The sequence below is a fragment of the Hyperolius riggenbachi genome, chromosome 3 (genome assembly GCF_040937935.1).
Source record: "Hyperolius riggenbachi isolate aHypRig1 chromosome 3, aHypRig1.pri, whole genome shotgun sequence".
NCBI classification, from domain to species: Eukaryota; Metazoa; Chordata; class Amphibia; order Anura; family Hyperoliidae; genus Hyperolius; species Hyperolius riggenbachi.
In genome coordinates this window covers 222,871,332-222,889,482 of record NC_090648.1, presented here as the reverse complement: position 1 = coordinate 222,889,482, position 18,151 = coordinate 222,871,332, and the positions used below count along the sequence as shown (strand labels likewise).

At 42.3% G+C, this 18,151-nt stretch overlaps 1 protein-coding gene across 5 annotated transcripts in view; it reads left to right on the top strand.

Annotated features, from left to right (window-relative positions):
- Positions 1-18,151, top strand: part of ALPK3 (alpha kinase 3) — a 182,417-nt gene that overhangs the window by 64,514 nt on the left and 99,752 nt on the right. For all 5 annotated transcript variants that reach the window (XM_068275812.1, XM_068275815.1, XM_068275810.1 and 2 more), the window contains one exon: positions 10,406-10,640. In XM_068275812.1, coding sequence (XP_068131913.1) covers positions 10,477-10,640 — 164 coding nt within the window. In that variant the 5' untranslated portion in view covers positions 10,406-10,476. The remainder of the gene's footprint in view (positions 1-10,405; positions 10,641-18,151) is intronic.

Sequence of the window (18,151 nt, the reverse complement as noted above, 5' to 3'; positions counted from 1 at the left end):
GCATCACAATTTATATACATAAGGTGCATAGTGCAGTGAATTGAACAGTGTGATACAGAGGAATGGGGTTGCTTTTTTCTTATTTAATCTTTTCTTGCTTTACAGACCTACACAATTTTTTCTGAGTTTTCAATCACTTTTTTCATAATTGGGGAAAAAATTAAACGTGAGTGATGCATTGGTTAGATTTTTCAGTGTGCTGCAATGGTCTCACAATGTCCAGATTCACATTGTCACATCCGGTCCACCGTACATCGGGTGTACTGCATACCCATCACAACAAATTCATTGTGAACTAAGCTTTTAAGAACTGCTCTTTACTAACCCCTATTAGTTCTCAAAATATAATTGTATAAATGATTGCAATCTGCAGTCACATTGAAAAGGATTTATTTTGATGATAACCATTGTTAACTTAAATTGCCATTGCAGAAAATGTTATATTTTTACTCCATCATTAATTGTCAGAGCACCATAATGTACAACTGGATGAGGCAAAACAGCAGGTGCTGTTTATGCAACATTCTGACATGGTAACTCTGGTACAGTTCTTGGAAGGAGCTTGTAATACTGCAATGCAATTCTAGTAAGGTATTGCAAGTTGGAAGCATATTACTGTGGATATACTTTATGGATCTCAGGGTGAATTAATTGCCTTTTCCCTACAAGAATAAAGATTTGTGACACAAAACTGCCATAGAGAACATTGTAGTTAGTGTTAAGTGGACTATTTGCTCAATCTGGGCGGTTTTCATCTGCACAATAATATATATATATTTCTCATACACTGAACTAGTAAAGTGCTGTTTATTAGTTTACTATGGCTGTATCCACCTTTCAAGCTTAATGTCCCCACTATGGTGTGACCAAAAGCCGTTCTGTCATTTACCAATCCTCAGCTTGTCCCTTTAAAGATACAGCAAGGTGTTTCTTGCAGCGTCATTACTTACGTGGTTTAGACATGTGATGATTACAAAGTACTAGAACTCTTGCTCACCACTAGGTGACTTATGTAAACATCATGTGGCACAAATGTCAATAGGGCAAGAAAGACATGAAAAAGCATGGCAATACTATTTCTTCTGACTGCACACAGGTATATGAATGAATGCTCCCTGCTATGGATGCTACAGGGGCATATTTCCACCTACCACATGTTCTTTTGAGGTGCAAGTAAAATAAGGATCTGTCATACTCAGTGGTGGTTTTCCAGGCATGAGGGAGGTAGCCTGTGTGACTGTGTACTATAATACTGGAATAAACTGAGAATAGATTTTTTTGGGAGGATATTTATTGAAGGAAAAATGCATTTGAGAACACAGAAATGTCACTGTGTTTACATCAGATATCCGATCATGTGCAACGAAGTTCCTGTTCTTCTTTTGTTGTTTTTTTTAACTGTTTAGCATCCATCCCATTGAATGTTTAAACAGTGAAACTTTATGGATGATTGTTTCATTCCTGTTTCATCATACTTCCTCCATTTTTCAAAACTGGTTACTACAAGCCAAATTTGGTCTGATGTTAGTCATGAAATGGATCTGAAGAGGTACTTTTTGTTATAATAACAGAAGTTACCGCACACGTTGCACAATAATACCGCATGTGAACTCTCTGTCCATATATGCCTGAAACAGTTGTGAGTTCACATGCTGCATTATTGCACATGCAACACGCACAGTGTGAACGCATACTTGGTTTATACATATAACTACAGATAAAGGTTCCTTGCTAGGTTTGTTATAATTAAACGATCTTCATTAAGCAATATACATTACAGAGGAACACCGCTTCTAAATATGACTCCTGTGCATAGTAAGGTGAACACTAAACCCCAGCACTTAACAAATGCTATGTCAAAATTGCTGAAAAAGCTGTCCTGTGTAAAGAATTCTATTTTCATAGAAGACAGATGGTGGGGGCAGGGGGCTGAAAGTCTGGCGGCCATTTTGTACAGATGCGCCTCTGTAGAAGAGCATCTGCCTGAAACAGCTGTCCCCCCCTGCACCCACCATCTGTCTTCTATGCGTCTCATCAGCATATGCTTTGTCTTGACTACACAATGTTGGAATATTTATTGTGATAATTGCACATGATTAAATAAGCTTGCCAGCATTGCCAACTTCTGCTCTTTTCCTTCTCTTGTATGCAAAGAAGGAAATCCAGGTCTGAGCATACTAAAATCAGGCATATTGCAGGCCCACAGCCACATCCCTATATACATGGTCCCCCGTACACACTGCCAACGCATTGCTGCATTCTTTCATGATTCACCACATAATTATATTTGCATTCAGGCCCAGATTTACATCACAAGAGCCTATAGACACAGATGTCCTGACACCCTAGACTTCACCGTCCATCAACCTACAAACCCCCGCTAAACCGCTCTGCAAGTTTGCTGGCTGTCCCAGCTGTCACTTCTCCCTTACTTCCCTTGCCTGTCATAGGTAGCTACAGGTGTCGCTTAGCATTAGGTAGCCAGAGGTACCCACAGTATTAAAGCGGAATATAACCCAGCATTTCTTCTTTGCTCTAAAAAATTATTTACAGCATATTATATGCAACCAGCATTTTTTTTTACTAGACCAGCATTCAAAGGGTTACACACAGAGCTTGAAAGTTCAGTGCATTGAAATCTGGACGTATCCGAAGTTGTAGATAATGTTATCTTGTGTTTACTTAAATTTATCAAGTGAGGAATGTGACACATTCTCTGACTGCGCAGAAGCAGCTGGAGACAGAGAGACACTGAAAGCATGTCTGCCTTTAACCTCTTGAGGACCATGGGCTTAAACCCCCATAAAGACCAGGCCATTTTTTACAAAATGGGCCATTGGAGCTTTAAGGCCAAGCTGCAGGGCCGCACAACACAGCACACAAGTGGATCCCCACCCTTTTCCCCCCACCAACAGAGCTCTCTGTTGGTGGGGTCTGATTGCCCCCCAGTGTTTTTGTTTTTTCTATTAATAAATATGGCTATTTCTTTAATTTTTTTTTTCACTTGTCTCCCTCCCTCTCCCCAGCCGGCCAATCACACGATCGGCAGTCATGGGCTTCTGCCTATGAGAGCCGATTGCTCTCTGGTGCCCCCACGGCTGTCCCCAGTACAGCGCTGTTGCAGATCACAACTCTGTGCAATGTAATTAGATGGTGATTCCACCGTCTAACAGTCTCCCGAGCGGCAATCGCTACACTCCGCCCATTAACAGGAGATGCGCGCGCAGCCTGCGCGCGATCTCCTGCACTGCAAGCCCCAAGGACTTTAAGTCGATCAGTGTTAGGCGGTCCTGGGCTGCTGCCGCGGCCACGCCCATCGGCGTGATGTGGTCGGCAAGCAGTTAATACATAATGAATAAAACCAGTCAGCAAAGTCAGCTCACAAAGCAAAAAACTGTACTTTTGGGAACCTATAATTTCTAAATGAATAATAATACTTATACACAAATGCAAATATGATAACCGTATGGCATATAAAAAGTAGGAAAACATGTTTTTATTGAATATTATGTCAGGGTTTTAAACCGCTTTAAGTAGCTAGTGGTGCCCCCAACTGAAGGGAGATCTCGTCAGTGGAATGCCGTGAGCTGGGTGAGTAACCTCTCATTTACACTCTGCTCATGAATCTCCATCATAGGGAAGTAGGGAGGCACTTGGGGAGGGGAGTAAGCCACCTTTCCATCATCAGGCGCCTGTAAGCACATGCCTACAGTGCCTTATGGTAAATCCAGCACTGTTTGCATTGCACTAATTGTGAGCATATGATGACAGATATGGCTCTGTAAAGTTAATTGTGTATATTTCCATTGTTGTTTTATTCCAACATGTTAGAAAGGTTAATAATACAGAGAGAGTTGAGGCAGAATCTGCAAGTCCCCTTTGTTTAGGGTTACCAGATAGCTGCCTCATTTCAGGGGAATTCATTAGCATGCCTTATTCACTCACATGGAGGAAAAACAAAACAAAAAAACACTTTGAAAAAAAATCTAAGCATGTCAATGTTTCCAGAAGTAAACCAGTATATTTTTTCGGTTTTCAATTAAATATATGTAATAAATCATTTCAAAATGATTGCATTCTGATTGCTATTATTTTAATCTATTTCTAATTTTTTTTGGGGGGAAATGCAGTACATGTAGCTGTGTATAAGTCCTGCTGATCTCGGCCCTAGTGATTGGTGCGGGCACCCCTGAGGCATGGAATCTAAGTGAGCACGGGTCTTCACCAGCGCACCCCGTAAGTGGATGACAGGCTACTTTGCTGCCTGGTGCCCACCAGGTCACCACGCTCAGGGTTGCCCCACCAGTGATAATGAGAAGAACAGGAGGGGTGAGTCTAATGATGCAGGAAGAAAGACTATCTGGCAGGTCTGACTGACAGGGCTGACTGACAGGACCTATTGGCAGAACTGACTGACACTCAGGTCTGACTGGCAGGTCTGACTGGCAGGACTGACTGGACAGACTGACAGGATGGACTGACAGGGCCGACTGACATGACTGCCTGACTGACAGGACTGACTGAAAGGGCTGACTGACAGGTCTGACTGGTAGGACAGCCTGACTGACAGGACTGAAATGCGGAAGATGGCATGCAACACATCACAGCTACTCAGACAGAACAGAACTGAGCGTTGAATGGCCAGGGATTAAATACCCTGGCCTTCATGCCAGTGCTGCTGCCCCGCCCCTCACCTCAACTATAAAGATTTTGCAGAGCCGTGCAAGCACTTCTTAGAGTGCGCAGCGGCTACCGCCGAAGGAGGACAGCGTCCACGTCGTTCCCGGAAGTCTGCTGGGACGGCGTCTGAGAAGACCCTTACTGGAGCCCGGGACCTGTGAGTATAACAAACTGGCTCTTAGGCCCCATTCACATTGAAAATCATAATTGGCATTGCAAATGCTCTGCAATTCAGATTTTCTCTTCCTTCAACATGCACATTTGTAATGTGATCATTAATACAATCAGCCAGGCTTTCACTGTGTAATTGTAACTATGTAAATCGAATATTGCACTCAGCAAAACGCATGTGCTTTGAAATTCGAATTGAAGAATGTGCAGTGTGAATGGGGCCTAAGTGTTTGTAATACACCATAATATGTATCCTCTCAAGAGCAATAATTGTTGTAACTACAAAATATTTCTTTAGCAGATCCTCTGAAGAAAGGGATTTTTTTTTCCTCCTCAGCAGAATCTCCATTTAAAACCCACAGCGTAGATTAGAAAAACGGGGAAAATGTGGTTCATTGCAAAAAGTGATTTGTCCCTGTAGTGTGGAGGAGTGTGACAGTATCACCTTATCCAGGGCACCAAAAATAGCCCAAAACCTTGATTATAGCACTTCACGATGGACGCACTCTGTCAGTTATTGTACTGTTTATTTCTGCCTTTTAGAAACATGCAAAAGCATCGGGAGTGTTGTTTAGGTTTCAGGGTTTAGTTGTTTGTAAACATGTCCAGAAAATTAAACCCGAAAATCCCGAAACAGAGCCTGTTCTTGGCACACTACCTTTGTGTGCTTCCATGTTACTTTTATCTGTAGCGTTCTGCAGAGCTCTGGCTTTACAGATACGCCTTGTTATGTATGGTCTAATTTTAGCCATGTAAGCATGCAAATGGAATCAGATGGTATCCTGTAACTTGACTCATTTGTCACTGGATTTATCTGGTAATATGAGGCAATCAGGATTTGTGCCATATAGTGCTCCAGTGCTGCTAAATGTTTTCAAGTTTCTCATAGCTTTAATATTAAAGTAGCAATCACTTACCCTATTTCTTTATTCATTTTTCACCTCCCTCTCTTTTCTCCTACTTTTTTCACACACTGAAAACGCAGCTAATAAAAGGTCAATGCTGATTTGAAAGCTTGTCTTGCAAATGACTGCAGCATTCAGCTACTGGAGTACTACAATCCATTAATCTGGACTTCTACAATCCAGTAGGGCCCTTTCACACTGGCACGGTGCAGCACATTGCCGCACTGCTACCGCAGCCTAAAGTACCACTATGGGGAAGTTCATACTTCCCACGTTGCAGTACGCTGTGCGGGAAGTGCCCAATTTAACGCTACAGCAGAACTACGTTACCTTGCAGGACCCACGGCAACCCAGAAGTCATGTTACTCTATGGCGACGCAGGGTTTTTAAAAATGTTGGCGTTGCGACATCGCGGCGCGCATGCACGAAAATGTATTTTTACAAAACGCTTCTGCATGCCCTGAGCAGAAAGTAACCGTTACAGGTCACTTCCTGTTTGGCTGGTGACAGCCAGGGAACACTGTGTACTAATGCCGTGTTCCCTGAAGGCCTGTTTTTGGCGATACGATGCGATGTGGTGCGACGCCACGCTAGAACTTTTTTTTTATTATTAATTATGCGGAATACAGACTTCAAAGGGGAGTGTGATTGCCCTGTGAAAGGAAGCCATGTCTCTCTGCTGACTGGCAGGTTATCATGTATTCAAACTGACAGGGAGGTGAGGGGAGGAGGCAGCTGAAGATGGCTGAGGAGGAAATGAGAAGCACTGAATTCAGACAGCAGTTATTTTCCTCATTTATTTTGCAAGAACTGCAAATTTGTTTTATTTTTTTTTTAAGTAATATACATATGTACACAATATTCACTCACCCATATATACTCAAATACAAGTCGACCTTGTGTATAAGTCGACTCCAACTTCTTAATTAAGCTCGATTTTTTTATTGACTCAAGTATAAAGCTCAACACACACCATACAATCTTGGTTGTATAGATTAACCAAATCTATGTAGTATAAGGGCCAACAGATTGAAAATACCTTAAATGATTGATTGGATAAGATCTTATACTACATGAAAGTGGTAAGATTGAACAACCAAGATTGTATGGTGTGTGTTGAGCCTAAGTCTACCCAGCAAAGTTAATGGCTGAACTTGAGAACCAGGCAGAATTAACAGCTGCACTTGGGGCTCAGGAGGAGTTAATGATTGCACTGCATACAGTATTGCAGCTATTAACTCCTCCTGTCCCTTAAGTGCAGCCAATAACCCCTTCAGGCCCTCAGGTGCAGCCTCCCCTTTCCTTTTTAATTGTTGTGGCCAGGACTTTCAAACCTGTGTTTTCTTGGCATTTCCTTTATCAAAGTGTCACTTACCACAGGATAAATTGCTGCAAATAGGAATGTCACTTTTAGTACACACATTAGTGTGCTCAGTGTTGCTCGTGACTCGTGTATAAGTCGACCACTATACTTTTATTTAGTGAGTCAGACCTACATTTCTATACTTATACTCGAGTATATATGGTAAATATAATATGAAGTATATATTATAATACTGAGCCTGAACTTGAGATTAAAGTGGGTAACTGTTATAAACTGTTCTAATCACCTTTTTCCGGCACCAGCAACTCATCAGCAAGAGTTGCACATACGACTCATCACAGCAAGCAGGAGATAGACTTTCTCAGGCTTATTCAATATTCACGTTATTTATTCAGGAAACAGAAATACAGATAGATACAGTTCATCATATCCTATCCACGCCAATCTTCATGTTGTGTTACAAGCTTCTTGATTAAACTTCCTGCTGAAGTCAATCAGGTACCTTCTTTCTAAACTACGTTACACTAGACTACCTATGTACAGCATATCAGATTACATATAGAATGAAAATGCTTAGGAGTTCTAGTCAGCATTGAGAGCTAGTGTGAAAGTAAGAAGCAGAGTGAGCTCCCATCGCTCACTCAGGGTTTTAATACCGACTAGGAAAGAGTTAAATATGACATCATCTTCGCCATCCCCTAGATCAGACTATTGGTGGACCCCCTCGTGGTGTCATTATACACACCTACTCGATTAATATTCAATGAGGCTTTTAAAAATACATACATGGAATTTGGTGTTTAGTAAATATGGCTGATGTTTATTGTTCTAGTGGTGTACATGCACAGGTCAGGGAGACCTGTGGCCTTGTCCATAGAACAGCTTCTTGGTATGTTCTGGTTCTGCTGACAGAACTGCAGATTTTCTCTCTAAGAGAAAATCCCCTTAAAGGGCAGGTCTGCTCCCCAAGCCTTTTTGACTAACTCAGTCCAAATAACTGAGGCCTACTTAAATTATAACAGTAACTTGTAAGTCATTTAATGACTCAGGTCATGTGATGAGACAGTGATTTGCCAGTAGTTTATAATGCAATGACTCCCTTTTTAAAGGGGAACTATAGTGAAATTTACAAAATGAATACAATTGTTTTATGTTTTTTTTTTTGTTACAATATTCACTTATACATTATTTAGTCAGTGTTTGTAAAATTGTAAAATCTTTCCTCACCCTGATTTACATTTTGAAATTTAGCTCAGGTGCTGACATCTTTAGTCCTGTCGGGTGCAGCTCTGCAGAATGTTTGTTTCTTAGAATTTCGAAGCCAGTCAAAATATTGCCTGGTCTCCCAGAATGCTCTGGGAGGAGAATTCAGCCTAGGCTATGCATCATTGGGAAGGCGGGGCTACATAACAATATACAGCAAAATATACACATAGGAAGTGTTTCTGATGCGAAAAAAAACAGGAAAATTACAATAAAAGTGTGTATCCTAAATAATGTAGTGCATTCTACTATATGTCACTACAGTACCTCTTTAATGCATCTCACCTGGGACTTCACTTTAATTGAAACAATATTGAAACCATGTTTATCAGTTTGATTGCACGTTTTGGGCCACCATTGACCTTTACTAAAGGGCCTATACAATTTTAACTGGATACTAAGAGAAATCTGCCATGGACCTGGAGTGCCAGTGCTCCCCACATATACTGTCCACTTTATGGAGCTCTCTCTGTATACAGTGTCCCCTTTAAAGTGCTAACCTTCTATTAAGCGGCCATTGCATGGTGTTCTCTAAATAAAGTCACTCTTCTACCGTGCTTTCCATATATAGTGCCGCCATTTATGGTATGGCCCCATTCATGGTGCTCTCTCTAAGTTGTGCTAATTTGGTGGTGCTCCCCACACAGAGTGCCCCTGTACTCTCCCATTAAGTTGCCCTTACAATATAGGTTCCCCTTTATGGCGGTCCATCTATTATTGCAGAATATGCATATAAGCATGTCCAGGGCAATGGATTTAGAATGTTGTGGTGCTAGTGATGTGTGGTCATCTTCCACTACCTGACCTCTCCACTCTGTCTCGCTGCTCTGTCTTCTGTGCTTTCAGCTTCATTGTATCCCAGTGAAGTTACATGATCACAGCAAGGCTGAAAGGTGCAGAGGTATACAGTGGTAAGGTACAATAAGGCAGCTGGAGTGGTGGAAGGTGACTATACAAACACCCCCACCATGCCTAGTATGCAAGCTTGGCATTATCTCCGGCACCCTCCATATGCACCCTGTCCAGGGAGTAGGCCAATTCAGTACTTCACCACTCCACCATAGTCATGGCTCCAAGCAGTGCACTAGTGTGCTCCTGGGTAAGAGCTATACTATTATGTGACCTCCTCTGTTCTTAGTTACTATAATGTATTTCCTATGTAGTAGCCAATCGGCTAGTTTCCACATTGGCCATCCAACTCACTGCTTCGGTGCCGATTACCGATAATTAACACAGGTGTCACACTGTTGATCTTTGCACTCAAATGACCTGATCCACATAAAAACTCCCATTCAATTATGCAGAATAGGACAGAAACACAATTTCATCCATAATGCAGCATGCAGTGTTAGTGATTTGGCAAGAATCGTATCACACTAGTGAGAGCAGCAACATGGACTTTCTATGAGAAATTGAATGTCATAGCAATTCCACAGTCATATGTAATCTGAAAAGTGGATCTGATCACATGCAGTGGAAGCAATGTCCATCGACACTTGTTGATTACAAATGAACTCCACAGTGTTGGTTGAGGTTGGTAGAGGGGAGGGCAGGTATGTGTAATATACAAACTTGTCAGATAGCCATCACTGATGAGATGGTATTCCAGCCATTGTTTTTGCACCTCCACACGTCCTTTTTGTGGCATCTAATCCATTTATTTGATTAACCGTAGACACTCACAGTAGTCTATGATCAATTGTCGAGAGGAAGCATTCAAAAGCTGTACACTGGAAGTGAATTGGGTGTGTTTGTAATGGCTAGGAGACAGGTGGATGCAGCAATAAATGTCTGGCAGATATATATGTACATACAATATAGATATATTCATATATGCGTTACACATACTGGCTACCCATGCTAGCAAATGGTAGTGGGTGGCGTTCTTTAATAATTTCACTACAAATACTGTACTTGTGAATGCTGGGCCTAGCTGCTCTGGTGTTTAAACTCTTCTACTCTGTACAATGAGCCAAGTTATGTCTATACCTCCATGGCATTTCTAACCTGTATTGTGCAAATGAATGACATTCAACAACTGAGCTTGTCTTTCTGTCACTAGGTTCTACAATAGCACTTTCTTGAAAGTCGCAGGCGGCTGATAGAAGTGGCACAAGACACAGCGCATTCAGGATGGGCACAAGGAGACCTATGACTCGCGTACCCTCTGGCAACGGGAGATACTATGACTCCCATGGAAGCAGCAATGGTAACACAAGTGACAGTGAAGACAGCAATGGCTATACTCCCCGAGCAGACAGCAGAAGTTACCTGCTGAATGTGAGACCTGAGAACAGGTGAGGCCTATGTGACATATGAGAATAGAGATATATATTTACAAACACACAGATATTAATCTGTCATGTGCAAGCAGCCAGTCTCTTTCAACAATGGGCCATATGTAATTCACATTTTCTCTTGAGTTTATTCCTAGGAGATAATTCTTCATCTTCTGTTTAAAATAACTTTTCAGCATTTTGCAAATTAAAAAGCTCTAAAAAAGACATGAAACAGTAATGATAAAATGATTTGGGATATTTTCTTTCTTCCTGGCGGCTTAAAGGGCATTTTATTGACAAGGTTTGAAAATACCACCAAGGACAAATTTCAGAAAAAAAAAGTGAATTGCATATGGGCCATCTATATATGCACCTTAGCAATGTAATGCCCAAGCTACTGCTGTCATAATTTCAAAGTATAATAACTTCTTTCAAAACCAGGCGCTAAACTGCTATTTTCAGGAGGCTAAATTGAGGAGAAAAAAAATATATGATAATAATAAAAATGGAAAGACCCCTTTTCGCGAACATGTAAAAAGGACACCCAGAAATTTGGGCACCCAAAATATCAGCTTGTAGAATATCGGTAAATTTATAGAAATTCTACTATTTATTTCTGCAAGTTATGATAGTAAAATATTGGTAAACGATACCGATATTTTACAGCTAAACCTTACCCAATTCTCACACAGAATCCTCCTTCTACCTATGCCTAACCCTTACCCCCCCCCCCCCCCCCCTACGCGATGCCTAGCCCTAACCATCACCCCCCTCTGATGCCTTACCCTAACCAACCCCCTGCCAAAGCCTTACCTTAACCCTCCTTCGATGCCTAACCCTAGCCACTTCCCCTCTGATTCCCTACCCTAACCAATCCCCCTGCCGATGCCTAACCCTAACCACTTCCCCTCACCAATCCCCCTGCCGATGCCTAACCCTAACCACTTCCCCTCACCAATCCCCCTGCCAATGCCTAACCCTAACCACTTCCCCTCACTAATCCCCCTGCCAAAGCCTAACCCTAACCACTTCCCCTTTGAGGATTTCCCCTAACCAATCCCCCTGCCGATGCCCAACCGTTACCCCCCACCCCCATGCCAAACATTAGAGACCCTCACCCACAGCTGACTTTAATCCCTTTAGAACCTATTGTCTGAAGTTAGCTGTTTCAACACAGATAACTATTAAATTGCTAGTTGTGAACGAGTACCACCACACCCTAAGAAAGTGGTCAGTAAGGTCCAGAATATAATTTAAGGCCTCAATCACACTATGGGCTCTATTCTCAAAAAGGCGTTAAAAGTCACACACATCGCATGTCAATTTTATCAGATGTTACGGAAACTACCTAAGAAAGGTTATGTAACTTATGTTATACACATAGCTATTTGCATAACAGGCATTATGTGTAAGCAATGTAGGCATAACGCAAGTTATGCAAAGATTTCATAAAGCCTAGCAAAATTTACATGTACTTTGCGCTCTCATAAACTTTAACAACTTTTTGTTAATACTGCCCAGTGTGTGTTGCTGTTGGCTTTAAAACATGTATACAAAAAACACATTAGAACTGACCGCCCATGCTGATCAGCGAGCTGCTCTTTCACAGGCATTATGGGTGGGTTTTTTTGCATGCATTTTAAAGAAAAACAGACAGCTGTCAGCATTTTTCTACACGCTGCACTTGTTAATGTATACATTCTTTTTTGCTTAGCTGTATATTCGCCCATTCAAGTGCATACAAAAATGTGCGTACAAATAGTGTGAATGTAGCCTATGTGTGCACAGATATATTAGTCTGTAATAACTGTATTTAGCATATTTTATATGTAAGTGATACTTTGATGCTGTCATTGGGGAAGTTTGCTGCCAGTTCCTTGTTTCTATAATTATACGAGGCCTCAGAGTTGTGATGCTTTAAAAGAGAGCCCATGAGTATCCATTGACTAGCACCTGGGAACAACTGCTTCTAGCCGAGTTGTACATCATTTTGCAGGACAGAGATTAACAAGGGCTGGCTTGTCTCTGTGTACTTTAGGTAGAGAAACAGATGCATGTCCCCAAGTATCCTCTGTAGAAAGAAGGAACACATTACTGTCCAATGAATAAACTAATAGAGAGTGAATACATTATATAAACAAGTTCAGGTCATTGTTAATCAGTTTGTTTTGGTCAAATGGCACATTTTTAGTCTGTAGAAAAAAATATAGTAACATAGTTTGCCTGAAAAAAAAACAAAAACAAAAATCCGTCCACCGAGTTCAACAAGGAAAAATAAAAAGTAGTATACTCTATATGAGGATATACTACTTTTGAAATGTAATTGTTTATTTATATATTTGTAGTTTATTTTGTCTGTCTGGATTAGCAACTATAAAAGGTATTGAGAAGCTAATATAGTACTGAAAATTTAGCTTTGACTGTAACTTCCATACAATGTGAGTTGTGAACTTATGCTGTCACCATATGCAACTTTTCATATCAGAAACCATCAGTTTTGCATTAAATAACTTTTATTGGCAGTGTTCTAGCCTAACAAATGAAGCATCTGATCTTCAGGACAAATAAGGCTTTGCTTCCGTTTTAGATATGAATAAACATGTAGTCAGTGAGCTAGATGACATGACTGCCAACAAGTGGCTTGTTTGATCAGTTGCAGGAGGATAAAATCCCTCATTTAAAGTGGACCTGAACTCTTGCACTGGGCAGAGGAAAAACACAGAGAAATGCAACCTTTATGTATTTAGAGTTTAGCCTGTCCAATCCCCCCTTATCTGTGACTAATTACAACTGTAATTTGATCCCTCCGCTGTGTCAGCTGACTGCCACAGCAGAGACCTCGTTTGTAAACACAGAATGTTAACAATAAAATTGCTTCCATGAAAGCAGGAAGTAGACAAACTGCAGGTTTATTGCAGGATTTGCATCAGCTGTAACAAAGAAATGTTATTTTTTAACCGCTTGACGACCAGGGGATTTTTCATTGATCGGTGCTGCGTGGGCTCTACAGCCCGCAGCACCGATCAGGAGTGCAGCAGGGCGATCAGACTACCCCCCTTTTTTCCCTACTAGGGGGATGTCCTGCTGGGGGGGTCTGATCGAAGCTGGCTGCATTTGCTTAGCGGGGGGGCTCTTCAAAGCCCCCCTCCGCAGTGTTCTCCGCCGTCTCGCCCGCTCCCTCCCTCTCCCTTTCCCTCTGAGCGGCGCAGGACGGATATCCGTCCTGCCCCTGATAGGATAGGCTTCTGCCTATCAGATGCCGGCGATCCCCGGCCAATCAGAGGCCGGGGATCGCCGATCTACGTCACGCGCTGCTGCGCAGCAGCGCCGTATGATGTAAACAGCGGGGATTTCTTCCCCGCCTGTTTACATTTTGCCGGCGAGCCGCGATCGGCGGCTCTCCGGCTGTTCACGGAGACACCCTCCGTGAACTGACATGGAAAGGCCGCTTGAGCGGCCGTTTCCATGGAAACCCTCAGACAACCAGTTTACGCCAATCGGCGTTAGCTGGTCGTCAAGAGGTTAAAGGTTATTATGCTGTTGCTTATCTTTTAGAGCAGAGAGGAAGTTCTGAGTTAAGGTCTGCTTTAATATAGCCTTGACAGGGAGAGTTGATTGGATCCATAAAGGCATACATATTATGCTGTCATAGGTTCAGTTAGGAGCAAGGTGAGCCAAAAGACAACTCTAGGGTAGTAGGGGAAGAGAAAGCACAGACAAGTCCGGGAGCCCAATCTGGTGCAATATTGTTAGTGGATCTCAGTATATTCAAAGAATAGAGAATATACCCACAGAGATGGGTTGCAGCAGAGGTAACCACTCGTAGTTGCAGGTGGGGAGAAACCATCCCCACTCGGCCTTTTGATTCCTAGACGGTCGCTGCTCCAGAAAAATGATTTGTCCGTCGAGAACTCTCGACTCAATCACCCCTGATAGCTTAAGGGGTATTAGCTAATATTTAACACAGATAGGAGGCGCCCGGTCTAGAATGTCATAGCGGTAATAGTACTATATAAGGGTATATATCAATTTTCAATCAAATCGCTTAGAACATACGAAGGTAAAGTCGTCCTACCTTGTTGGTGTTTGGCCGGGTATAAACACAAGTAGAGTTTCAGGGTTAAGAAATCGATTTTTATTGGTGCACAAAAGACAGCTCGCTCTCCTTATGCTGAAACCCGGTGCAGTTTTACATACTATTCCCCCTCCAAGTTAAAGCATTGGGGACTAATTGGGGAGGGGACAGCAATTCCCTGGAGGACAGCAGAACTACAGCAAGGGACTGCTAAGGGCTGGAAGAAGCCCCAGGTAAGTATATCGAATCCATGACTAAATAAAAAGAAAAACAAAGAAGAGAAGTACTAGGCAAGTGCTGACCAGCTCTGAAAGCTCTGGACCATGGCACTACTTCTGTCTATACCACTGTTAGCCTACGGGAGCTTAGGACTAGTGAAAGTAGATGCAGCACCTTACTCCTGCGTTCCATCCGTGACAGTCACTGATACAGCAAAAATTAGACTGCAGCTTCCACTACTCAGTGGAATTTGTTTTCATTTTAGTCCTTAGATAAGCTTTAAAAAACAGTTTTTTCTGGTGAAAGGTGTATTTCAACACAGTTTAATGAGCTGCTTGTACTGACATTACAGTGTTTTGCAGGTTATTATAGTATATAAGTTATCTAACACATGCATTTGGCAAAGTTGCCTGTGTACTTGGTTACCTGAGGTGAAACATTTAGAAATAGCAAATGTTCTGTCAAGTTTGGCAGCGAATGGGAAAGCGGACAAACTTGTGTCTGGGCCAAAGGATTGGCTCAGGCTAAATAACAAGTGAAGTTCAACTTCTGGAGTATCTCTTCATACTTTGCTCTGTCTGACCCTCTTCTATTTAACCAGCTCACTTTTCCTTCTCCTTACATTGGTCACATTTACTCGTGGGGCTATAAAATTCGACTTGCTTCTTGGTATTATCATTTAAGAATGATAATTTTATTTTCAAAAATTAACCACTTCACACCACAGGTTATTTTACTCTTACTGCCAAGAGCCACTACATTTCAGTGCTCCTCCCATTCATTTGGCCATAACTTTATCACTACTTATCACACCTAAATGATCTATATCTTGTATTTTTTGCCACAAATTAGGCTTTTTGTGGGTGGGATCAGGGCCAGATTTCTGGAAAGGCCACAAAGGCCCAGGCATTGGGTCGGCTTCAGCCCAGGGGGACGGCCAAACCTGGAAGAGGGGTGGATGGATATTGAAGAAGAGTTGCTGCATATGGAGGAGGAAGCTGTGCATTAAAAAGGGAAGCTGCAAATAGGGAGCAACACAAGGAAATGGGATGCTGCTGCTCAAGAGAGCTGTATGTAAAAGGCAGAGGCTGCTGTATATGGTTTTTACACATGAAAAAGGGGCTGCACATGCAATGGGGTAGCACTACTGCTCACAAAAGGGGAGCAACACGAACATTGGCCTAGGAGCGCATACATTTTAAATCCAGTCTTGGGTAGGATTACCTTATGTTTTGTGCATGTTAAAGGGAAAAACAACAAATACACTATTTCTCCAATGTCATCCCTTATGGCACCACTATTTCTCCAATTTCATACCCCATTACTCTTCCATCGCCCCTCTTCCACCACCGGGCGGCGCTGCACTGCTAAAACCATCCCCTGGGTTACGATCATAAGTCACATGATGTGATCGGAAATCTGAAGAGGATGCTGGGAGTGCAGCACCGCCGGCAAAGAAGACGCCATCCAGCTGGTACAGGTAAATACGAATGCCCCCTGCGCCGCTCTGTGAAACTTGCCTGGCTGGGGAAGGCACACTTCCAGGTGGCAAAGAAAAAAAATCTGCCCTGCAGCCACATATTGCTTTGCTATATGTGACTGCTAATGGGTTAATGAGTAATGATCTACTATGAAGTAGAACTAACATTCTCACAATTGGTGAGGGGCTTCTCCTAACCATACAAGCTCAATGATTTTATCTTAAAGTGTAGCAGAAGCTCGGGTACAAAATCAGATATTTACCTTAAGAGAGGGAAGCCTCAGGAACCTATTGAGGCTTCCCTTGCTACTCCTTTGTGCCCGTCGCTAAGCACGCCCCCCCCCGAATATTAGCGACAACGCATTGTCACTAATCACATCGGGCCCGCGCAGCTCCTGTTTCTGGATCATGGCCGCGCAATAGCCGACTCAGCCCACCTGCGCATGCGCAGTAAGTCGGTGGGGGCTGTGCTCAGCAACGGGGGGGCTTTGGACCACCGAGGGAAGCCTCATTAGGATCCTGATGCTTCTCTCTCTTCAGGGTAAGTATCTGATTTTGAACCTGAGCTTTGGCTCAGGTTTATTTGAATGAAAGAACTAAATTTAGGGAAGAGACAGAAGATAATAAAGATCAGGACCTGCATGCAATTAATGTTTGTCCTGCGTTTTCTCCTAGGTTATGCCATATTTTCAAATTTGTCAATAAAATGGCTTTTAAACTACCAGCAAGCAAGAAAATACCAAAAATAATATTGAAAGTACTTTTTCACCTACTTTTATCACTTTTTCAGTTGCAAAGTTTTAAACAGAAGATGAAACATTTTATCCTAGGAGAAAACTCGAGAGAAAAGGTTAATTACATATGGGCCCAGGAATATAATGAGAAGAGAAAGGAGAGTGTGAAGGCAAAAAGAGAGAAAGAGTAAAAAAAAACTAAAAACACCTGATTTACTAAGGTTATCTGGGGTTGGAGATCATAGCCATCCCGAAAACCTAGCTTGAATTGATTTCAGAAAGTTCTGTGTGCATGTACCGTAATCAGAGAACTGGAAGTTCCTTAAAGGGACCCTGAGCAGTGCAATAAAATGGGCAAAAAAATGACCTGGGGCTTCCTCCAGCCCTTCGCAGTCGATGAAATCTCTCGGCGTCCTCCGGGCTCCTTTCGTTCTGCTCCTGCCAATCTGTTAGAGCGGCGACTTCGGCCGAAGTACACGGTTCTTGAAAGAATGCACATCAATATAGCGGCGATCCGTTAGCAGCTTTCTAGCCGCGATCGGAGCTGGCAGGCTGCAATGTAAGAAAAAAAAAGATAATAATCATTTGTACAGCGCTGCAATCTAGCGCAGCACTGTACAAGGGACAGCCCTATCACTTAGCTGTCCCTCTGATTAGCTCACAAGATAATCCTTCTCATAGGCTGATGCCTATGAGGAGAATGCTGTGTACGGAGCACAGTCAAGACCAATTTGGGGGATTGGGGGGGGGGGGGGGTAGGAGGAGAGGGGAAAAAGGATTTTTTAAATTAAAAAAACTTTAAAAATTAATAAAAAAATAAATAAAAATTGCAGCAGCAATCAGAGATCACCCAAAAAATTCCTCAACTAGTGGCAAAAAAGGATGTAAAATTTATTTTGGTGGTAAGTTGTATGGCAAAACACAAAAATCGTTAAAGCTGCGCAGTGCTGTATTGTAAAAAATTGCCTGTTCCCCTAGTGACTGTGGTCCTGTAGGGGTTAAGATGTTCTCTAAAATTACA